Here is a 24,656-nt window from a genome sequence, read left to right as displayed (position 1 = left end):
TCCATTGGTCAAGTATAAACATCGGGGTTACTTAAACATCAACATCAATGAAGGCTTACTTCATGTTGATATAAATATATTTTCTCTTTTTAAATATTGCTTTGGTTTATTTAGTTGGTCATTCTAAATTACTCATGTTTAATTAATTTTCCCCATCGTGTTCTATATACTATTTTATTCGTCATCCATAAAAAATAACATCATTAGTCTCCACTTTGTCACAACAACCAAATTTTAAGCCTAAGAGAGGTCGTGATCTACTCTTTGTGTACTCTCTTAATCCATGGTCTTGGTCTATGGTCTCCTTGAGATTTTTGTACACATTTCTCTAGAATCTTCTCTTCATAAAATAATCTACATATCTTGTAGGAGTTTTCTAAATATGTAATTTACATTGTTGGATTAAATTGATCCCAACCATCTATTGAGGAGGAGGATCCCTATAAATATCTTGATTCCTTTCACTTATAATCCTTATGAATAGTAGACCATCTTTACTTATTAATCTCTTAGCCTCTTAATCTCTCTTAGGTTCTTTTGTGTGTCTTTAGCAAGTTAGATTTACAACTTTGTGCAAATAAGTTGTCTAAGTGTTGCGCAGGTGAGTGGTGTAAAAAAAAGAAGCTTGTCAAGTGGCTGTGATGTGACAGTTCACCAAGTGATGAGAAGGTTCTAAAGATATATAGGATGATTTCAAGGAAAAAGGAATGAGTTTGAATCTAGAAGAAAGGAATGGGCTTGAATCTGGAAGAAAGGAATGGGGTACTTGTTCTTGATGGTGATCTTGTTAAGTGTACGGTAATGCACATGTGTAGAGACCCTTCTTTTTATTTGAAACAATATTGGGGCACCAAAGGGAGCTTTGGAAGCACGAATAGCCTAAGTCGATGATCTTAGTTAGAGGAAAATATGTGAATGTTTTAGTGAATGGGAGTTTTGGTGGGTATGTGATTTGGTGTTATAGCTAGGGGTCATGATCTAAAGGTTGATAATATATTTATGTCGAGAATTTGGTGTTAGGTGATTATCATATCAATTATGATTAAGTTGATGAATGGATCTTTGAAACTATCATAATCGATAAAGTTGTGATGGTTGATGAAAGCTTTGATATATTGTTGTAGATGAGCCATAACTAAAATCAAATTTTCTTTTCTTTTTTAATTAGCAATCTCTTTATGTCTGTTTGGTTTATGGAGTGAAATAGAATGGAAATAGAATAGCATAGTTGTTACTTATAAAATAGGCAAGGAATAAGTCTTCCTTAATTTGGTTCGTGAATTGGAATAGTTATTCTTATATTTGGTTGATAGGAAGATTATAAGGAATACACAAGAAATAATATTCACTCTAAAAAACATACTCTTACATAAATAATTTGTTTAACTCAACTTACTTGCATGATCTCTGGATTAGCTCATTCTACACAACTTGGCTAGTCCATGCAAAATCTTGATCCCACCAGCCTAATTAGTTCGATGCTCGCATAGCGGATAGCAAATTGCCTGATGTTATATTTTGCCTATGTGAGAATATAATATTTTTTTATTTCTGTATTTTTTTGTCAGAGTTTTCTAGTTTATGCAAAAAGTTGGACATATATGGTATCTATATTTTTGAGGAGTGATAAGCGGTATCAAATTAATAGGGATGTTGATCTATGGGGCTTAGTCTCATATTATTATTATTTTTTGATAATCCAGGTATCCAACTCTTATGATCCAACTAATCCTAGAGGTGACTGACCCGACTCTACGGAAGTTTCCCATCAGCCACTTGGATAAATCGAGAAGCACAGATGGGTCCTGATGGACGGCCAGTGACACAAGTAATTTCCAACTCCTTAGGTGTAATGTGCCTGTGGTGAGATTCAAACCCTTATTGCCTAGGGAGTTTGCCCCACCTCTTACCATCGCACTGTAACCTCAGGGGCTTAGTCTCATATTAGTAATTTTAGATTTTGGTTCTATCACATGTCAATAGATACCTGTATAATGATTATTTCATGCTGATATGCAATATAACATGTTCCTTCTGTATATTCTAGGAATAGAAAATGGACAAGAAAGAATCATCAAATGAGATGGTAAGTATTAGAAAAGAAAGGATTCAATGATTCCATGTTTTCTTGAAGGGGCATATGGATAACTTTGGTTGTCATTTCCATTTTTGGATCACAGATGGCAAGTTCTCTTTTTAGTTTTTCTTGTTATTATTCTTTTGAAACACAATCCGAAGGAGCCACTCCTATGTATTTTCATTTGATTTTAACTAAATTCTCTCCCTATCTCTTTCCCTCCAAAGAAACGGAGGGATAGCAAATTCCTAGTTACGTTTCCTTTATCCTCCTTTCTCTCCAATGATGTTTCTGCTATTGAGAACACAATGTTGGTACTGTTAAAACCTAAATGTTACCATGAATAACTTCATTGCCTTATTGCAAATCCACTAGTGTTAAATTATGTCCATTTGTGAAGTTCTTTGGAACAAATCATCCTTCTGTATCATATAATCAGATAGATGTTGTACCTTACTAAAATGTTTTTGCAGGTGTTTATGGTGATTGTGGCGGGCTTTTGGTTGATGAAGAGTATGAATCTACCCACCTATTTTGATTTTTTGTCTTTTGGTAAATCTGGTTCATATGCCATGCTTAAGAATGGCCATGTTCCTTATTCAGTTATCCTCCAAATCCTAAAACAGAGTCTGCAAAGTTAAGGCTTGCAGCAGAGACAGGATGGCAAGATCTAGGCTATGAGCTTGGTGTGTCTGTTAATGTATTCCGACTAGGAGGGATATATGGTCCTGGAAGATGGTATTTTTCTCATTTAAGGCAACTATTTCCCATTCCATAATTGAACTCCAAAATTGTTTAGGACTAACTGTATCATAGCATAAATTATAGAGTCCATGTTCAGTAATTAAACTCCAAAATTTGGCTGTGAAATTATTTCATTGTTTACATTTTGATATTAAACTCCAAAAATTTTTTAGGATCAAATTTATTGTCCCTCCTTTGGCTACAAAAACATTTTCATTGTTTATGTTTTAATATTAAACTTCAAAATTGTTTTAGGATTAAATTTATTTTATTACAGAAGCATTCATTGTTTATGATTTGATTTTATGATTTTTTTTTTATTGTTCTAACATTCTTCATTTTTTTTTTTTTAGTAAATATTAAACATGTTCCGTAAGCAATAAATTTTATTATGCAATGATTCCAAATGTTGATCATAAATATATTTTTTTATTTTTTATTTTCAATTTATTTTGTGGTAAAACAGAAAACTGGACATAGGAAAACTGGAAAATCTTCACGTGCCAAATACAAATGTTTCTGAGTTCTGATTTCGTTGCAGCTTGTGTAGCATTTGTCAATTCTTCAGTGTGGAAGTTTTTCCAACCTTTTAGTAAAATTCTTTATCATAGTTCAATCCTTTTCTTGTGAGTAATGGACTACCTGCTTTCCTCTTATCATTTTACATAAGCTAGTTTAGATTTTGTTATCAAGTCAATTGCCCCTTGAATCACCATTCTATCTACTCAGAGTGCTAGGATCAAAGACAACCTCCTTTTCTATTTGTTTTTTCTTTTGTCTGAACTGTAGCTCCATGATATGTTTCTGATCATGATTATTTCAGTGCTTTGGATACCATCCTGAAAGGAAATTCTTTGTCAGAAAGTCAGATTAAGAGGGCATCTAAGGTTTTCACATCGCGCATCCATGTAGCTGATGTATATCAAGCGTTAAAAGCCAGTTTTGGTATATCTTCATCAAGGTATTGATGATTGAACTTCAACTCTTTCTTTATTTCTTTGCTCACTGTGTTGGATATATATATATATAGTTTGTCGTTTTCGTATTACTAGAGTGACATTTGCTTTTTATTTGATGCCACTAGTTCTCAATTCTTAAAATTTCGAACTGCTTTTAATTATTTGGTAAATTTCACCATGATCAGTGAGTATATACATCTTTAAGAATATTTCCCCTCCCCCGAATCCATGAGCTCTAGACTTTTTATTTTATTTACCTCTAGTAAGATGCTAAGCAGTTTATCCTGTGGATTAGCCTCTTGCTTCCTCTAGTAAGATGCTAAGCAGGTAATCTTCTCAAATGAAAATTTTTTTATGTTGTTTTTGTCTTCATTTTGAAGATGAGTTTTCATAGGGTGGTGTGCAATTTCTTATTTTGCGACTGAATTTCGCAGTGAGTAAAGAACTAAATCACATGTATGAATTTGTGTGAATGCTTCGATAAACTACAATGAACCTAGATGCTTCTTTTGTACCACACTAACTTCGCTTCGTGTGTTGGTTTTATAGCGGAATCAAGTTTTTGTATCTTTTGTTATTCATGAATCTTGAAAACTTTGGATGTGATCTGCAATGCTTACTCCATCTGCTTGATTTGCGTATTACATCTCGCTTTGCTTCTACAGAATGTACAATGTTGTGGATGATGATCCAACCCCTCGACAAGAAGTATTTGCTTTTGCGCGCAGTCTAATTGAGAAAAGATGGCCAGGACTGCTCAATGACTCAGGTAGCATTGACACACAAGAAACTGAAGCTCATAAGGTTCATGTAGGGGGCGAGAAGCGTGTGTCAAATGCTCGACTAAAGAAGGAACTCGGTGTCAATCTTCTTTACCCAACTTACAGGCTGGGGTTACAGGCCATACTGGAATCCTGTGAAGCATTTCCGGGGAGCCCTGAAAGATCACCAAGATCCTAAATGTGGCGGTGTTGGTGAAAGCGCGAATTAATCAGTTTATCAATTTGATATGAAGATGTTGAGAAGCTTGAGTTGAGAGACTTTTGAGTACCACATGGCAGGAAGAACTTCTGGATCTTATTTGATACAATTAAATATGGAGAATATTTAGATAAAATATTTTAATAATATAACATCATTTGAAGTTGGTGTTCATGAAAATTATGTAATCCATAGAAAACTAATTGTGTTGATTCATTTATCTGAAAGACTTTTCATAGACTTCTTTTGACATTTTAAGGAGAATTGTGATTAGCTACATAAAAAAAATTTAGCTTTTTACCGGACCATGTAGGTAAGGTTTTAAACTTACTAAATCACTTAGGATTAAAAAATTATTATTTTTAATATATTGTGTAATACTATAATAAGAAGAATTAGAAAAATATATATGAATTAATTTCATGTTATTCTGAAATTTTTAAGATCAAAATTAACTGATGAATTTAGAGATTTTGAAATGATATGAAATTAGTTTTTTTATGTTTTTATTAATTCTTTTGATAATAAAAATATTATCAAATATCATTTTGACTCAATATATTTAGAGTAATAATTTTTTAAATATAATCAATCAAAATCGATTAAAAAAATTGACCTGACTGGAAAAGTAGCAAAGGTAAAAATAAAATTGGATATGAGATTGGGTCATTTATAAACTATCCTACATGATTTAATTATTTTGAAACTTTACTTATGATAAAAAGTTAAAAAAAATTATTTAGAATAAACATGAGTGTTGATTATATAATTATTTTTTATTTTTGATGTTTAGCTCAGGTAATTAGGAGATGAATTATGGAAGGATGGTTCCTTGAGGAATGAAAAACCAAATAAATGTGAAGTTATGAGATTAATGATTGATTTGTAGATGACTAAATAATCACAAGTTAATGATGAGATTAGTGTATTTCATATGTTGTCACAATTTAGCACAAACTAAATTGTATAATCAATGTATCAAAATGTTGGCACACCTCGAGCGCAACCTAGACATGGAAATACCACAACCCGACATTATAATTGTGGAATTATGAGATTAATGCGTGTTTTGTAGATGATGAGTTATTCGATCACATTGTTAAGCAAAATTGTTTATTAGATTAGTTAACGTCATGTAGGGATGATTATAGATCGAGTTGGTTTAATTATTAGGGTAAAAAAATTATCCGATCCTATTATATAAGATAATATAATATCAGGACTTTATATTCGATCTTATATCCGGCGGTTCTTATATATCAGAGATCCGATGGATTGTCAGTTATTTGGATATCCAACTCTATATCCAATGAAATATAAAATATAATAAAAAATAAAATATTTTAAAATAATAATAGACATTACTCATTACATGGTGTAGCAGCTAATCAACAGTAGTTGCTATAACATGTAACAGCTTATCGATAGTAGCTGCTATAGGTTAGTTCAGTTATTGAGATAAAAAACTATCATACCCTACTAGATTAGATAATATAATATCAGGACCTTACATCCGGCCCTATATCTGGTGAGATTTTTTTCGATTCAATTTGGATCGGTATGATTGAGTTGGTCGATTTGACGGGTTGACTGCTCATCCCTAATATCATGAATGATTAATTTTGATATAGAATATTATTAAGAAAAATGGTTCTTAACCTTTTTGGGCATCATAAATTTATATATTTTCTGTTTTACTTTTAGTATTCAAAGTAAGAAGTTCAAGCTATCATCACTGGAATAATTAGACAAGTATTAGGGAAATTATTAAATTTTTTACGGTGATTTACCAAACAAAATAAGTAGTTCTGTGTTTTTCCCAAATCACATAAGGCCCATTTTACCCTTTCGAAGTAAGGAAAAAAGAGACCTTTTCTGGAAGGTGCCTTCTCAGAGAAAGTGACATTTATTTGAACCAAAGGCCACGGTTGACGAACGGTGCATGTAAATTTTCAGGGAAGAGTGATCCTCTCCTAAGCGAGTGGAGAGGAGGTGACAAATATGGGGCTTGTGGAGAATATTTTCCGGCAAACGATACATCTTCTTGTCATAGAGAACGTGAAATGGAGCATAGGTAAAAATCGTCGCTCCAACGGAGTATCATTTTTGTCGATCTTTGTAGGTTATTGTACATAAAGAAAGAAAAGGTGATCGGAGAAAACCTAACAAATATAGCTCTGGTGCGGGTTCTTCTCCGGTGAATGATGCAGTGTATAGCTTCGACGGTCTTCTCCCAATCACACGACTCCCTGATAACCATGAAATTGAAAACGACGAAAACTAACTCAAAATAGTGGCTTTGGCAGATCTCTGTTATTGTATTAGAGAATGGTTGAAGGTAGATGGAAGCAAGTCTAATGTGAGGTTCAAATAATTCAAATAGTTGTTAAATACTTGAACCAGACTTCCAGAGATGTTGTAAACATGGTTAGGCAACGGTAGCATCTCAAATTATCTAAGATAGGTAAGAAAATCTTCATTATATTTGTCTAATAATTATTTTTGTCATGGTAGCAAAATCAATCACAGTAGGAGTGATAGTTGTAGATATTATTACATTGAATCGATTGAATTATACTGACCTTATAATGGCAATACCTCATACGCTAACCACTAGACCATTCCGAGGAAACAAGAAGTAGTCATTCATATAATTAAATACAGTGGCTTAACCAGGATTTCAATCAGGAGAGACAATTTTTAAAATTTTTAAATATTAGTGTAGATCAATTTTCACCGTCCAAAAACCTAAATGTCAAATTTAAGGAGTTGAAATGAATTTAAATTCAAAAATTTCGATCATAGCCCTTAGTTCTAATTGAAACAACGATCTGTCGATCCCCAAAACTTATTTATGACTTAAAGTCGAAAAAGTTATTTGTGATCTCGTTTCTCGTAATTTTAGCATTCCTACATATGAAACATTCATTGCGATCTAAATAATCATCCTAACTAGCAACCTAATAAATAAGGTTTATATTTTACAATTTTTCTTCAATTAATGAAACATGAAAGAAGAAAGGAACAACTTACTCCTCTTGAAAGAATGACTTTTGAGAAAAATAGAGAAGAAAAGATAGGGAGGAAAAAGTAAAAGAGGAGAGCTTTACCTTCTTCATTAGCAACCTCAACTAGTTTGAGTGAGTTTAGTAATAATACAAAAAGAGCAAGTCAAGGTAAAACATGACTATTCATGCGGTAACTAGTGAGTTTAGTAATAATACAAAAAGAGCAAGTCAAAGTAAAACATGACTATTCATGCGGTGCTAATAAAATCCTAAAAGATATGAAAAGCGGAAGATGATGAGAGGGTTGAGGGATGCTCATGTTGCTAGAAGAGAGTAGCAGCTAATACTGTGTTTCTTGCTTGCTGGAGAAGAGAAAAGAGACTCTTGTTCTTGAGAAGAGAAGAAAAAATGGTAGGTTTACTACCATTAGAGATGAGAAAGAGAAGAAGCAAATGGGGAAGAAGAGGAAGAGAAAAATAAAAAAGAAGGATGAGCGAAAGGGTGACATATCCTAATTCGTTTTAAATCAATCGAATTAGTTTAAACCTTATACTTCATTCAACCATAACTTGGCCAAATCAATCCCAATTTGAACCAACATAATCTTTATCTCCGTACATACTCGTTGAATTTAGTTCTAACTAGATTCAATTTTAATTTAATGTCCTTACTTCGTGCCAACGATTTAGTTCATCTGTTTATTATTATATATTTTATTTTTAAAATCCAATACTTAATTTTTCATGTCGTGATATGTCCTAATAAAAGTGGTACCAATGGAAAACTTAGGTCATGGACTTTCCAAATATGTGATCAATTTCAGTTCCGGCAACGAACGATGATGAATCGACCAATCAAGATGGTGAGAACTTTCAAATATATAATATTATTTTTTTAAAACAAAATATGAGAGGGGCTGATCGTGCCCCTCTTCTCCACATAGCTACGACCCTCATATATTATATAAGAATAGGATTTTCATTTGAGTCCTATTAACAACTATTTCATGGTTCACCACTTGAGACAATCCTTAAGTTGTTCCATTTGATCCACAACAAATGCGAGAAGACCGGGTTGCTTCTATGCAAGTGTTGTTCTATAAATTTGGGTTGCATTTGGTGTTAGTCATTGCGGTTCTCATTTTATCCCTAAAAAAAAACTACCTCATGGGTTCATTTGCTCCTAAGCATGAAAAATGTGGATTCTAATGTGTTAATCATTGTTCCCTTTTGTTAGGCATCACATCCTCATCCTTCTAGGTCCATTTCAATGTTCCTTTCAAATGGTTAATTGTTATCTATCACATTTCTCATGCTCATGGTTAAGTCGAGTGCAAACATCATATCATCTTAGTTTTCTTTCCAACTTTGCTCGGCTTGTATTCTGATTGTCTTCTCCATTATTGAATTCTTTTTTTTGAAAAAAAAGCACTCAAAATTTCCCCTTTTTAAAAAGAATGGTTTATACAAGTTTCCAAATCAAGACTAATATTTTCTCATGAACTTTTAATTTTAAAAAATAAAAACTAAAAGTTAAAAGAATTTTCAATTTCCATATAGGCCAAATTTTATTAAAAGTAAATTTTTACGAGTGTTACTAATAACATGAAAGTAATTTTAAACTAAAATATTAACTTAGAAATATTCATTATTTAATTTTAACTAAAATTGCTTAATGACCTAAAACAACTCAATTTTAGATGCAAAAAACTATATCTTTTTTTAAGTTGAAAACGTCCAACAATTAGCATTAAGTAAAACTATTTAATAATATAAAATAATTCATTGTAGCTAAAAAAAGGTTACAAAACATGATTCTCGAGCTCTCTACCCTTTAAGCACTCTGATCTTTTCACGTAGTATGATCCTTTAAGGGATGATCATAATTGGATATGATCCTCTTTGTAGGTATGGATTATAATGAAATATAATTTTTATGATTTATCCGTCCGTATTTTACTGTAGGGCCTGGGTCTCTTGAGATGATCGATTTCATCTTTTGCTCCAATAATAGAACACAATCCCTCCACAATGTATACTTATGTAACCCACGACCCCTCAAACCCCAAAACCTTTGGATTTAGGGTACTATTAGTATTAGTGTCAACCATGATATGAGGATTGATACCTAATCGCGAGAGTCACTTAAGCATCAAAAGGAATTTGTCAGACAACTCTAACACTCTCTAGCATGGGACACCTTGTGCAAGAAGGTCTTCATCCTTGGCCGAGACTCAACATGGAGATAGATTTCCCACGCATCACCTTTCAATTATTGAATCCTCTTCAAGTCGAATCAAAATCAAAATCAAAATCAAATTGTCATATCTAAAGTCTCTAACTTTAGTAGCTTGACCCCTCAAACACCAAATTGTTCAACCTCATCACTATGGTTAAATGATCGATCCATACTACTACTCACTTTTAACATGAACTACCATAAACAATATACCCAATGACTTGAAAAGGTTATGCCATAAATCTATAACCCTTAAAAATATGATATAATTTCCATCCCCTTGCATTCCCCATCTTAATTTTGACCTTTGGAGCCACTATGCAACTTTGCTGTTCAACACTGTCAACTTCACATTTACAAGTTCAATACAAAAGCATTTAGCAGTAGCATATCGAAATTCGAAAACAGGCTACAAATGGATCTAGTTTTTTCAGAAATTGTTGAGTTTTGTAGGATACTCCAAGTGAAATTCCAAACCTGAGAAATGTCGTTCCTTGATCTTCGTATTGGCGTACCACTGGCTACCTCTGCATTATGACAACTCGACGAAATGTATAGTAAATTTTCTACTTTAACAAAATCGATTGATGTTTATACTTTATCATTAGATTTTAGAGTGTGTTTGGTTAGAATTATCAGATTGATGTTTATACTTTATCATTAGATTTTAGAGTGTGTTTGGTTAGAATTATCGTTGATAACCTTATATAAATAATCAAAATTATCAATAAAAATCTTATCTGATTTAGATAACGAATGATTCTTGAGTAATCTTGTATGCTCGACATCATTAACAAATGTCAACAATTCAACTTGGAATGTAATTTTTGAGATTTTTCTTGATTACAGGATTATCGAAAATCCAACTACGTCAATCATTGTCATTCCGTTGTGCAGAATACTAGCTAGGGCATGGAGATGACAGGCAACTCACTAGTCCCGTGAATCGAACGTCCGACAAACAATACTAGTTCAACATCATCCCATTCCAGTGAAAACCTCATGCACGTCACTCACCGCTCGCCGAACACCGCTCGTCGGGGTCAGAGGTGGCAAATGACTCACCAGAAGGCTTGATAACCGGCATTTGATCAGCAATGCGCATGAGGATGATTGCGTAAGTGTTTGCAAAGAAAAATTAGATTATTTTTAAAACTTAGATTTTTTTTATGAAAACTTTGATTCATCAAATCAATCATCTCCTAACTATAATTTGAGATAAATAGATCTAGTCTATAATCCAATGAAAATATCCTAAAAAAATTCTAAAACATTATCCAAATTTATTTATTTACATATCACCATAAATATTATTATTATTATTATATTTTATTTTATAAGTGATATAATTTCTTGTACTAAATTATATACTAAAACCTCCCAACAAATAAATTTTTATTGTATTATTTTAAGATTAACCTAAACAATATTAAATTATTTTATATTCTTCACATAACCAAAAGTATACAAGATAACAACCAAAATGTATATTGCAACAAACGCAAGTCATCTCATATAACAACACTCTTCATGCTAAACGAAAGTAAAACTTGCACACGAAAAATATAAAGTTTGATACAAACGAGATTTATCGACAAAAGTAGAGACAAAAACACCCCATCAAAAATAAAAGGAAAACCGAACATGTACATGTATGTATCTATCAAAGCAGCCTCAACGATCTAACAAATATATAAAAAGAAGAAAAAATGATGATAAATGCCGCAAAGTACTACAGCAACTATCGGTAAACAAGAAACACTTGAAAAAACCTCAACCCGGTTACATTAGTGTGGAACGGAACACGATCATGTTCCTCGCGAAGACCTATCGTCTGGTCCAGCAAGCACGATCTGGTTAAACGGATCAAACAAAATTTAACATGATGAAAGCTTCAGGGTCAGAAAAATTGCTGAGTACATAAATGCATTCCCGCATTAAAAAAAAAAAAAACATTGAATCTTACATTGCAGTCAAACGCAAATCTTCGGGCAAGCATGATGGCAGCATTCCTTTCTCTCTCAAATTCAAATGCTAATGTGAAAGTAAGTCCTTTTCGAACTTGCCAGAGAAGTGATCGAGCAGCAGCATTACCTCCACCTCTAACGCCACAGAGCTGGAAAAAGTCAGCAACATTGATCTTACATGAGTTGTTTGCGGATGAAAGGATTTGCTAAAACTTGAATAACGAAAATATTACTAATTTAAGGATTTTGAGTTGGATATTATATCTATTTATGAGTTAATGGATTAGTTGCCTTAATTAGGAAGGTGATTATGTATAGTAAGTAAAGCAAACCTCCTCCTTGAGAATTGCAAGCTAAGAGTGGAATTTATAAGGCTTATTGTAATTACCTTAAACTTCAGCACTGTAGGCTAAGGATTTGATTTATCAAATTTAAGAAATAGTTCTATGGTTTCGGCACCACAGGTACATTGAGACCATAAAAATGAAGCCGGATTATGTGAAGTTAAGGATGTACTATTAGGGTTAAATATATCATAATGAGAATAATGTGGTTACCAGCATTGAAGAAGAATATGATTCTTTAGCCATGGTGGACTTTCCTTTACGGAGTTTAATTTTCATCTTCCCCACATGAAACACATGAGCAGATTTTGTGTGATAATCACGTCCGTTCATTTGCATGATAACTACCTAAAGAAGGGGAAAAAAAAGTAATAATAGTGTAAGAATCCCACATAACAGAACAAAGAACAAGCTGAGAAACTAGAAAAAAGTAAGACATCTCTATTTTACAAAATATAAGTAACTGGATCAGGTTTTACTTCATATGTAACATAATGCAACTGTTTAGCTTTATGGGTGCAAAGACCTACAGAGAGGATCAAAGAAAAACAACACAGATATGCAACTAACTACAAAATTATACCAATATGACAAGATCTACTTGTACCAAATATGACAAGATCAAAGTTGCAGCAATAAGAAAACAATTAAACATGTCAAAAAAAAAAGGTGAAGTCCACAGATTTTATAATAGGTGAGACAGTAGAATATAGTCAATTTATGAAAAATAAAGAGTAATACTGTGTCATCATACATTAAATTCTGTGTCAGGCTTTCTTAAAAGATTCTCCACATGATCCCCCAGACCTGCAGCTGTTACATAATGAGGCAACTTTAGCATGTTTCACAACAAAGATATTTCTTTTGCAGCATCACTTTTTGAAAGAAGCAATTAATTATTTGAATCAAGACATGGTTAAGTAACCAATAAATCTAAGAAAAATGACAAGGTTTGGGAATGGGAAAGTAGTTTCCAGCATTAGCACGTTAATTTCATGATCAAGAAAGCACACATTAAAGTCTATCCATCTAGATCCTTGACTATGGAATTCTCATTTTTTTAGGTAAAAAACTATGAAAGTTAATTAACCATAATGTGTACATGTTCAAAAAATCCCAAAATAAAGGTAACAATCTCAATTACTTGTTCGTCCAGAAAAATTATACGGTCTATACAATTCATTGTATTGAGCATCATGACTTGAGTACAAAATTTGCATTTAGCAACTCGTAACTGATAAACCATAATTTTTTTACTAAAACACAGTTCCATCATGGACCATATATGGATATAACAAGGTAAAATAATCCAACCAGGATCTATGGGACCAGTTGTTGTCACTGTCATCTTCTGGTCATCCAAAATAATCTCTGCTTGCAACAATCTCCCAACATCATAAGGCTCTGGTGCATACACTGGTTTGGTTGCTCCTGTATATCAATACAAAAATTTTATTCCAGCAAATAGATTGATACCCATTAACACAAATTAGTTTTGGAAATAATTCACAATTGCCACTCGAATGGCCAAAGATGCCTTGAGGTATACAAAGATCTGGAGGGGGGTGTTTTTCAGATAAAAGTTATGGAGATTCAAACCATGACATGCTTTTTGAGATTCGTTGAAACACACCTTACATATTGAGAAAAGAAACCTTAGATTCTTGCATTCATTTACCTTGAAATAAAATTAGAAAGAAGAGTTTTTGGAAATTATCTTATTGAAATAGAAAATGATGAAATGGCATATGCCAACAACCTAACAATCAACCTCACAAAATCAGAATATAAAGGTAGTAGAAAACCCTTGCTCTTACAACTTCACTTACCAAAGATTAATTCCTTGTTTCCTCCTGGTAACATACGGTACCACTGAATATGGTAATTTGAGATACTCGGAGCAGAATCTACTTGAGGTACAATACATAGGCATGATCCCAAACTTTCTGAACCTTCTAGCTGATACGTGTCTGATATGTTCTCTTCAACCCTTTTAACCTTTGCCAACTGAAGAAATGAAAATGAAAATCCATATCTTACAATTGACAACATATCTCACCTGATGTTATTCAGAAACTCAAATGCATCTACTTCATAAACTTTTTTTTTTTTGATGAAAATCTACTTCATATATATGATAGTGCTTGCAAGAAAAAAAGACTCGTTAGCAATTAGGTATATAATATGCAGCTAGAATAATGATATTCTAGAAAACAGAAGTATATACCAACAAGTACCGATTGCAAGGAATAGAAAAGAAACTGTATGGAAGGTAAACACAAAAATGCAATAAATACCTATTCTAGGGAATACAAGAACAAACCCAGTGCATGGTGGAGAATGAATACTATCTAAAATCTAAATTCAAAATCACAATATGAAATCTTATTGATTCTTCTACGGAACACGAAATATTTATGTAGCAAATACTTGCAAGAAACAAAATAAATGTCCACTATTGTGAAAGAATCTTATCTAAATTAGAAGTCAAAATGTTTGAGTCTAATAGATCTTTCCTAGGAGCAAACAAATTTTTATCAAATATTAAGTACTCTTAATACAAACAAAAAAAAAGTAAATCATTAATTCAAGGTTTAGTCGTACTAGAGTTTTAGTTTCTAACCAGATGGTTTTATCCATACCGGAGTTTTAGCCTCTAACCCAAATCATACAGTTTTAGTACCATATTTTGCTATGCTGATATGATTTTGGTACTTATTTACCTTCAAATATAAAAGATTATTATTTCCATTGTTATTTGAGAGCAAGAAGTTACAAATTATTGCTTTCAAATAAGTTCCTTTTTCTTATATTGTTCGCACGACTTTTGGCACTATATGGTTTTGTTATATTTTCTGTAAAAAAAAAGTGAATATATATATAGTTGGTTGAAAACTTCTTGATTATACTGTTTGTATGCTTCTTAGTTTTCTATTATCACATGTGAGCAAGTATCTCTTGGTAAGTCTCTCCTTCCTCCCTTCTCTAGTAGGTCAGTCTCTCCCTCTCCCACTCCCAATCTCACTCTCTCCCTTGCATCTCTCGCAAGCCAACTTGTCTTTCTTCAGTGCTAGCATGCCATCATCATGGTCATCTATGCCTATACCAATGTCATTCCACATCTCAATGCCGGTGCAGAATGGAAAATCTCAATTGTGCCAATTGGCATGCTCAAGATTTTAATCCATGCATTAATTCTAATACCAGATCCAACTCGAAAAGAATTATTAGTTATTAAAAAGAGAACAGAAATGATAAAATAAAAAAAGCAAAGGATGATAGACATTTAATCCACGGAAAAAACATTGATTTCATAAGATTAACATTGTTAAGTAAAACAAAATAATAAAAGAAAAAACCTCTCTTTTTAGCTGAATACAGTTCATAGACTTCTCTGTGAGTTGGGCCCTTAAAGCTTGAAGCTCGTGCTCCATGTCCATAACCTATGAAAATTGGCTATCCTCATTAGTGAGATAAAACAAAGAGTAAGCAACGCTAGCACCAAATGAACTTAATTGCACAAACTTAGCAACTTGAATCTCAAGTTCAGAATGGAGTACCCAGGAAATTTATTGACCTATAGTACTCAATGAATTAATCAATCAAAGAAACTTCAAAATTTGTGCAATTGTTAAAATATACTCTGCTCGGTTGATGCAACATTTTGATTCGTCTAGCCTCTTGTACTTCCTTCCTCAACTCTTCCAACTCCTGTTTGTTTGCAAATCAAAGAATAAATAAAGAACATAACTTAAATCCCAAAAGAACAATTTCTAGCTCAGATAGAAAATTAGCACACTGTCTGATTTCATCATCCTAATCTGTAAACCTGGAAAGATAGAATTCACGCTCCCAACTTTTTCCTTTTCTTTAGCTTACAGATGGAAGATGTAAACAGATTTTAAACAAATTCGAAGAGCAATACTTTCCTAGAAAATCTTAAATTTAAGGGTCGCTTAAGTTTCTTGTAAACCAATCATGTGCACAGAGCCCCCGAACCATAAAAAATTTCCAACATTTCTGTAAAATTTAACTCATTTCAAATACTAATGTAGACATCACCCTCGAACTAGCTTATCATACTAGATAAATTTCTTATCACACATCAATAACACACTAATTCCATTTACCCATGCTCAGTGCAGAAAAGGTAACTTCCTATGTTGATAGACATTAGAATATGCTGCATTGATAAGATATGATTAAAAGAAAAGAATATTTGCTAAGATAAATGAACTATGAGATCATTTGACTAACAGTAAAGCAAATATACAAAAGTAGCAGAGCTGACTATTAGCTTGGCAGACACTTTGAATATAAATAAATAAATCAATCAATCAATAAATAAATAAATAAAATAATATAAGGAATTTGATATTCTACATGAAGGTGCTTGTTTGAACTACTGGTGATCAATTTCTGATCCTGAAAGGCCTTTTCAACCCTCTGCACTGCATCTAGGGCATTTTCAATTTCAGCATGAGCTAGAGCCCTTTCTTCTTCAACCGCTCGTTTGGCATCTTCTGTGGTCTGCAAGAAAAAAAAAAGATCTTTCTTTGACTAGTCAAACAAATTTCTTCACCTATTCAAAACAAAAGGTAACAGGCATAAAAACACAATAAGATATTAGTCTCATGGAGGAATTGGAAACTCTTCTAGTGCCTAGTTTGAGAACTTGAGCCATAAAAAATCATCACCAAACAAGTTCACTACAAGCAAGCCCGTGTGGATGAAATCACAATCCTGACACAAGATCTACAATATCATGTCCTCAGTTTGAATACCTAGACCAATTCATCAAATAACGTCAATCTTAATATAATCAACATATCCATGTGAAAATTGACCAATTGTGGTATAGTCAGATAGCCTTTAGAGGGGTAAAGAAAGAGAAGAATCCAAAATGCTAAAACTCTAGAGCAGAAGTATGGGGATTAGTGAATCGAAGAGAAGGCTGACAGAAGCAAGTTTCTGGAAATGTCAATGTAAGAATAAACAAAGTAATGGTTAAGTAAGATTCTACAACTCCAAGACAAAATTAAGAAATAGATAAATCTTCTACCATTACCTGGTATAGGCAAAACTTTTGTTTCTGAAGCACAAATGCCCAATTTTGAAAATATTCCACAGATGAAAGAGAACTGACATTACCTGCCTAAGGAAGGTAGCTAGCCTTTTCAATTCAGCTTTCTCTTGAATCAACTCCCCTTCTCTTTGAGTCAACTGTACAGCCAGAACTTCCACCTATAAGAAGTGCACAAGCACCCCAAATTCAAAGTTAATACAATGTGACAAACACCATTGCCCCGTTTACATCCTTGAGTCTTTAGTATGGCATAGATGGAAGCCTAGTTGTAGTTTAAGTGATGAGAAAGGATTAAAGTTGCCATTTCATAATCTGAAAAGAAAAATATTAAAATAAACACCAAACTGAAAATGACAGTAGATTTCTTATAATGAAGAAAACATAAGTTTATGTAAGTCAACATTAACTTGTTAGCATTATACAACCAGTAGGGTCACACGGAGAAAAATCTATGTGAACTTCAGAGAAAATAATTTTGTGGGATCTTTCATTAGAATTTTGCAGAATAGCTAATGAATGGCTCTATACAAGTGGATTAAAAATTACACAAAATGACAATACAAGAGAAAAGTCCAAGAATCTCCTAGAAATTTGTCCATATTGTCAACAGATTGCCAGCTGAATGTTTCAAACAATGGAAATATAGGGATGTAAAACTAAAATTTTTATGAGATATGATTAGATAATTTATATATTTTATAGAAGTGGGAAAATATTGCAGGATAAATTTTACTGGTTCACACAGCTGTATCATTACACAACAAAACTAGTTGTGCATGCTAACAATTTAATGTAAGAGTTTATTTGATTTTTACAAGGAAGTCACTAAGTTGGTAAATACCTTATTTATGAGTATAAGAAAAGTTTTGGTTGAAGGTTAACTTAATTTGATTCCTTCCCTAGTTTTGTAATTTGATTTATGTCCCAGTTTGACTGAGTTCTTCATGTATAGGGTATTTCTTTATTATTTTTAGTTTATTGTAGTTTTGTTTGGGTTGGAATCTTTGAAAGGACCCGGATTCCCCCTATTAATTAATGTTTTGCCCATGTGAGACCAATGATTTCTCTGTGAGATTGTTCGTTCTTCAATATGCACTAAGTAGTATCAATTATATGTCCAAGATTTGATCCACACAAATTGTTTATTCCTCGTACCACACCAAGTAGTATCAATTCTCAATTGTGTGGGGATTTAATCCACTTCTATGTAGCACAAAGTGCCCTAGAATTGGATTCTCTATGTTTGGGGAGAATAACACAAAGTAGGAATTTTTGTTTAAAAAAAAATTGCAAGAGTTAGTTTTTATAGGTTCTCCTCACTAAGAGAATAAATCTTTAGAGGAAATTCTAACTTGATAGTTGTTTTGTTTAGGAATAGGAAAGTTTTGGTAGAAGCTAGTGAATTTGGTCCTAGTTTATAATTTGAGATATTTCATAGTTTGATTGGGTCCTTTTAAGGTACAGGGTTATTTCTTTCCTTCGTTTTTTTTGCTTAATTCTAATTTTGATTGGGTGAGAGGCTTTAAAAGGACCCTGATTCCCCCAATTAATCTTTGCCTAACAACATTCCTCTTTGTGAGTTTTGTTCTCTTTATTGGATAAATTATTTCTTTGTGCAAGATTGTTTCTCCATTTGCCTCACCAAATAGTATTACATATATGTAAGAATTTTGATCCACTTTGGTGCTGAACCACTAGTATATTTAAACAACTACAAAAAAAAATCATAAGAAGTCAATAAATATATCCATATATCCATCTTGCTAGAAGACTACCACATAGTTCCTTATTGACAATGATACAATTGAGAGTGTTGGCCTACAAATTCCTATGCAGATCCAAAATTATCAATGACTAAAACATAGTGTTTACTTTCGGATCACAGGATGGAAAAGGAAGAAATTTACTATTAGTTTCTATTGTTTTATTGGAAGTAGAGAGAAGAACTTTATTTTAGACAAAAGGAGGGAAATGGATATAAAAATCTAATAAACAAAAATAAGTAATATTATTTCTTTCCTTTCAATTATGTCCAAGTCAACAAATATGGAATAAAATGTAAGATCCGATATTTTATATTATTTTTATCTTATTTTCCCTTCACTAAACTATTTCATATCCCCTCATCTCTCTCTCCCCCTCACCCATAAACACGACATAAGTGCTAATACTGATCATAAGTGCAAACTTATATATAAAGATATCATCTATCAATTGAAATATTGCTCCCAAGCGGTTTAGGCTCCTTTTTGGAAGACTAATTGAACTAATGAAAGAATCATAGTTAAGTTATTAGAAGTCAATATAGAATACTATTAGTATCCAACAACAACAGCCAAGTCTTTATCCTACTAAGTAGGGTCAGCTATCTGAATCCTCCTATATCATTGGGTTCGATCCCCTATTATATCTTTATCTATATTTAAATGAATTTTAACTTTATTGTTGCTAATCAAGTCTCCTTTGGTATTATTCTTCCTCAATTAATGTTTATATTTGTCATGTTCTCATATCATCTAACTGGAGCATTTATTGGTCACCTAAATATATATCTATATCATCTTAAATGCATCTCTCGAAATTTTCCTTACGGAGTTAATGTGGGGCCAGTGTAGGCAGTTAGTTACCCACACTGGGCCACAAAATAAAAAATATTATTACACATATTTTTTACTCTAAGGCCTAAACTGTTTGTCTCCTTTCTCTCTGTAGCAAGCAACCTAGCTTCCTCTCCTTCCAACCTTCCCTCTCTACAACAATCCAACAAGCAACGCCCTCTATCTGAACCATCTCCTTCCCTCTCCGTAGCAAGCAACCCTCCGTCTCCTTCTCTCTCCATAGCAAGCTAGTAAGCAACGCCCTCCATCTGAACCGTTTCCTTCCCTCTCCGCAGTAAGCCAGCAAGCAACGCCCTCTGTCTGGCCCACCTCCTTCCCTCTTCGCAGCAAGCAACCCTTCATCTTCTTCTCTCTCCGTAGCAAGCAATGCCCTCCATCTGGACCGTCTCCTTCCCTCTCCACAGCAAGCAAATCTACGTCTCTGCAGCAAGCCAACAAGTCCATCTCCTTCCCTCTCCGAAGCAAGCAACACCCCCGCATAGCAAGCAAGGAATTTTGCTCAAAGGTAACCTTAATTTTTTTCATGTTCAACAAAAAAGATGCAATGTGGCGACACGACCACTTGCATTGACCGGCGAGGCAGCAATGTGGCAACCTCCCGAGCGGTCGCTGCCCAATGTAGTCGTTGCCTCGGCTGCACACGACGTGGTTGCTCACAAAGCAGTTGTTGACCACAAGGCAGCGACATGGACACCTTGCAAGCGGATACTGCCTTGAGCGACCACGTCGCTACTTGCAAGGCTGCCACGTCATTGCCTCACCAGGTAGCACGAGCATCTGTGCCTTCCTCTGATAATTTGACAATAATTATAAACTATAGTTCCATATAGATCATATATATTGACAAAAATATTTCTTTTTGTTCCTTTTTGTGCATTGATATGCTCCTATTAAATTATGTTTAAAAAACTCTAGCATTCTAAAGCTTCTGATAATTTGGCTACTTACACCTCTATTATACAATTAAGCAATAAGCGGCCTTATCTCTAGTATTAGATGGCTTTAGGATTTTCAGTGTTTAAGTTTGGATTATTAGTTCATCTTTTGTTTATTTTTATTAGGAAATCACTATATCTACAATTCATAGATTTTTTAAAAGGAAAGATCTAGATCCAGTACCAGAGGAACAAAACATTGGGGATGTTAGAGTTGAAGAATTTGTTTTTTCATAACCACCGGCAGATCCAATTTGTGCTTATAATACTAACATTAGGGATCAAGTTCGAAGGACATATTTGCAATATGATTATAAGATTGTAAGATAATTATTTTGTGGTATTTTATGATTATAAGATTTTATATTTTTTTCTTTATTAATTATATTATATTATCACCTACACTAAACTAATATCTTATCTCCGCCCCTGTCAACAAGTGCAATCCCAACTTTCTTTCAAATGTTCTTATTTATTCCATCTTTGTATGTATGCACATCCACCTTAACATCCCCTACTATATACTCATCTCTTCCCATCCACACTATACCCAAGTTCTCATAGAAATGTAATGACTCTTATCAAGACGTTGTAGTCGGACCTTGCAACGTGTTCCTTCCAGAGAAGGGCCTATCATTAGCGCAAAGTTTGATAAATCCATACATAACATTTGTCTATGTCTCAACACTAGCTAGCAACCTAAATAAACCCTCTTCCTTTATTCAGGAATGGGATCGGTCATGGCAGAGGCGGAGTTGAATACTACTAGTGTCCAAGTAAAATAATTATTGTCCATGGATAATTGAGAATTTGTATCCTTGTATCATCTAATTCTAAAGATTCCAATAACCTAATTTTGCAATAGTATTGTCATGCAACTATATGTTATCCAAAACTGGAACTAGATCAACCAAGTGTGGACATATAACCAAAGCATCCACTTGAAAACCATGAAAGGTAACTACACAAAAAATAACATTATCATAGTTCATTTATTCAAAGTCACTATAGAGTAAAGTTGGTGTCCTTGTTGATAATTAGAGTTCACATTCATATCAATGCAAGAGTACTTGTCTTAAAATTGATAATGAAATAGTAGCATCCAAAACTGTGACATGCACAACTAAAGATATAGCCTATCTACTAGAAAGCACAAAAAGTAAAAGAGCTAAATACTAAATCTATACAAGAAAGGGAGGTTTTCTGATCAGTTTCCTCTTTTGATTCCTCAACTAATTGCTATGTCCACAATGAGCTAATTAGTATGAGAATTGTTTATATTGCAGGATGCATGAATTTTGGCTCATAAACGATTAAGATTTAAATTGAATGACAATGCTTAACTTCAGAGGATCAGTGTTAGACTACCACCAAGCAAGTTAACAGATCAAGGATAAAATTTTGAACGCATTTGATTGAGTCATTACCATGATCTTTCCCTTAACAGGGCTAGAAAAAGTTAATTAGAAAGGTTTTAAGATAACATATCTTACTTCCTTGGATGTTCATTCATGTTGAACTTCATTGGCTAACCACTTATGGTCAAATTATTAGCAAATATGTTAATTTATATATTTTTATTGTCAACACACCCCTTCTTGTGTGGGTGGCAAATGGTTCACTTGATTGTCCCAAACCCAACACATGACTTAATTAGATCTTCTTTGTAACATAAGAAAGATTTTAATTTTTAATCTCTTGCTCTGATACTATGTTAAAGTTAATTGACTAACCATTTACTTCTAAAGCTGAAACAGTAGGGAATGTTCCAATTCATATTTTTATATTCATAACAAAAACCACGCATAGAGAAAGAATAGTCGGTTCATAAAACTATTACTACAACTAAACACAGATAGGATGGAATCTTCTTAGAGGTGAATGGCTTATTAACTCCATACAATTGATACAGCCTCGCATGTTCTTCCAGAATCATATAAGTGCTGGTATTATCTCACTGTAGAAGAGATCATGCACAAAGTTCTGAATAAATGTTTCTGTATTTTTGTTATCTCTTTCCTCAAATATGATGAAGTTTTATTTTATTCTTTTTGGGACACCGGGCTAAGATCATTCAAAATTTTCAAAGGCTTGCTTTTGCTCATTTACTTACACTTATCAGCATGGATAACAGGGATATCTTGTAAGTAGTGGCTATAATAGTGTCCAAAAACAACATTCCTTCAACTGCATAAGGAAATTTCAGTGAAAGCTGATATCTGATACAAAAATTCCTACTGCTAAAGTACCCTATGAAAAATCTTCATATTTGGAGAACAGATTTTATAGGCATGACACACTGACAACATAATTAAAGCTTAAAATAATTACATAAACTAACCATTGAGATGGCTTCATCAGCATCATCCTTGTTTCGACCTGCCACACGGCCTCTAAGTGAATCCAAAACATCCCTAAGTTTCTTTAGAAGAACATGCCTATCCAATGAAGCCACTTCTCTCCATTTTGCCTGAATACCATGCATAATTTCAAATATCAATATTTGTAAAGATACACCAAACAATGGCACACAACTTAGAAAACTAGAAAATTCAGAAACTATTAAGTCAGCAGATAATCAGGATATTATACAAAAAACAGTTCCTAGCTGTTATCATCCATAAAGGGAATGATACCTCATTTGACAACTTAGAAGCTTCGGACAACCCCTGTTCAAATCTTTTGGTGAGGTCCCTCACTGAGAGTCGTTTTTTCTGCTCCAGCAATTCTGACGTCTCCTTTGCAACAATCTCCTTCAGAGAAGGCATTTCAGTACTTTCCTGCTCTAGAGTAATGCTGTTGTCTCCAATGTCGTAGGCTTGGCTAAAAACAAAATTCACATCGGATGAAACCATTTTCATAGCTTCCTTCTGCTTTGGATCCCCAAATTCACCAGCAACCCTCGTCATCAGTACAAAATTCTCGTGCTCTGCTCTCCAAAATAACGTACAAAAGATACTTAAATACTTCACTTTCTAATTGGCTTCTTAACTAGCAGATTTCCTAATAACCTAACTCCGTCCCATGCATCAAAACAAAATACAGTAGAACACAAAAGATTAACTTTTTCAAAAGTCAACAATCCATTTTTAGAGAAATGAAACGCTAAAAACCCATTGCTCTCCGAAGACCGAAAGAAATCGTCATCGGAAGAAGAAAATGGACCGAACAAAGCATAATTCAAAAATAACCGATTGCAAATTAAGTCAAAAAGGGAATTTGACACCAAGAAAACTACAAAGGGACACAGATTACCTGCATACTCAACAGAAAAGCTTCTCGATCGCTACTAAAACTAACCAACCATAAAGTAAAATAAAAAATAAAAAATCATCGAATCAAACACGAATTCGTAGGCAAAAGAAGTAACCCGCACTTCGCTTCAAAGGGCAAAAAAGGAATGACACAAAACCTACCTCCTCCGCATTAAATTCTACGCTCCTCGCTTGTTGTTGCAGGTTGAGAGGGCGGCGTGAAGGGACGAGTTCAAACGGAAGTAAGACAAAGGGAAAGGAGAGAGCTTTATTATTTCATACTTCGATTTGATTCAGCGACGCGGACTACAAAGTAGATAAAGAAAGTGGAGAAGGCGATGTGGAGAGACGGGTGACTTCCGGGTCGGGTTTCCCTTAACGGGTTCAGCAAACTCAGTTGAACGTAGTACGAGCAGACTCTTCTTATGAGCATCTCGAATACGAT

General features: G+C 33.5%; 2 protein-coding genes across 2 annotated transcripts in view; one reads left to right on the top strand and one right to left on the bottom strand.

Moving 5' to 3' along the window:
- Nucleotides 1-5,013, top strand: part of LOC122023576 — a 34,209-nt gene extending 29,196 nt beyond the window's left edge. The window contains exons 5-8 of the mRNA XM_042581750.1: nt 2,551-2,590; nt 2,681-2,815; nt 3,645-3,782; nt 4,446-5,013. Coding sequence (XP_042437684.1) covers nt 2,551-2,590; nt 2,681-2,815; nt 3,645-3,782; nt 4,446-4,740 — 608 coding nt within the window. The 3' untranslated portion in view covers nt 4,741-5,013. The remainder of the gene's footprint in view (nt 1-2,550; nt 2,591-2,680; nt 2,816-3,644; nt 3,783-4,445) is intronic.
- Nucleotides 5,014-11,534: 6,521 nt separating this feature from the next.
- LOC122024067 (stomatal closure-related actin-binding protein 1-like) lies at nt 11,535-24,508 on the bottom strand. The gene is made up of 13 exons (XM_042582597.1): nt 24,374-24,508; nt 23,594-23,886; nt 23,299-23,427; nt 17,470-17,562; nt 16,702-16,848; nt 15,961-16,029; nt 15,678-15,761; nt 14,148-14,325; nt 13,633-13,749; nt 13,073-13,131; nt 12,532-12,666; nt 11,974-12,123; nt 11,535-11,860 (listed from the first exon to the last, which is right to left on the bottom strand). Exons 2-13 carry the CDS (start codon nt 23,864-23,866, stop codon nt 11,816-11,818), a joined length of 1,479 nt encoding a protein of 492 aa, XP_042438531.1. The 5' UTR covers nt 23,867-23,886; nt 24,374-24,508; the 3' UTR covers nt 11,535-11,815.
- Nucleotides 24,509-24,656: the final 148 nt, after the last annotated feature.

Source organism: Zingiber officinale, chromosome 9B (genome assembly GCF_018446385.1).
Source record: "Zingiber officinale cultivar Zhangliang chromosome 9B, Zo_v1.1, whole genome shotgun sequence".
Taxonomy (NCBI): Eukaryota; Viridiplantae; Streptophyta; class Magnoliopsida; order Zingiberales; family Zingiberaceae; genus Zingiber; species Zingiber officinale.
This window is presented reverse-complemented; position numbering and strand designations above follow the sequence as displayed.

Bases quoted from the DNA above. Each gene is read 5' to 3' on its own strand.
- LOC122024067 (XM_042582597.1), bottom strand. From the start codon at position 23,866: ATGACGAGGGTTGCTGGTGAATTTGGGGATCCAAAGCAGAAGGAAGCT. The intron at 23,428-23,593 runs GTATCATTCCCT...CATGGTATTCAG, and splicing joins CTTCTAAGTTGTCAAATGAG to GCAAAATGGAGAGAAGTGGC. The intron at 12,124-12,531 runs GTAACCACATTA...GACTTTTTCCAG, and splicing joins CATATTCTTCTTCAATGCTG to CTCTGTGGCGTTAGAGGTGG.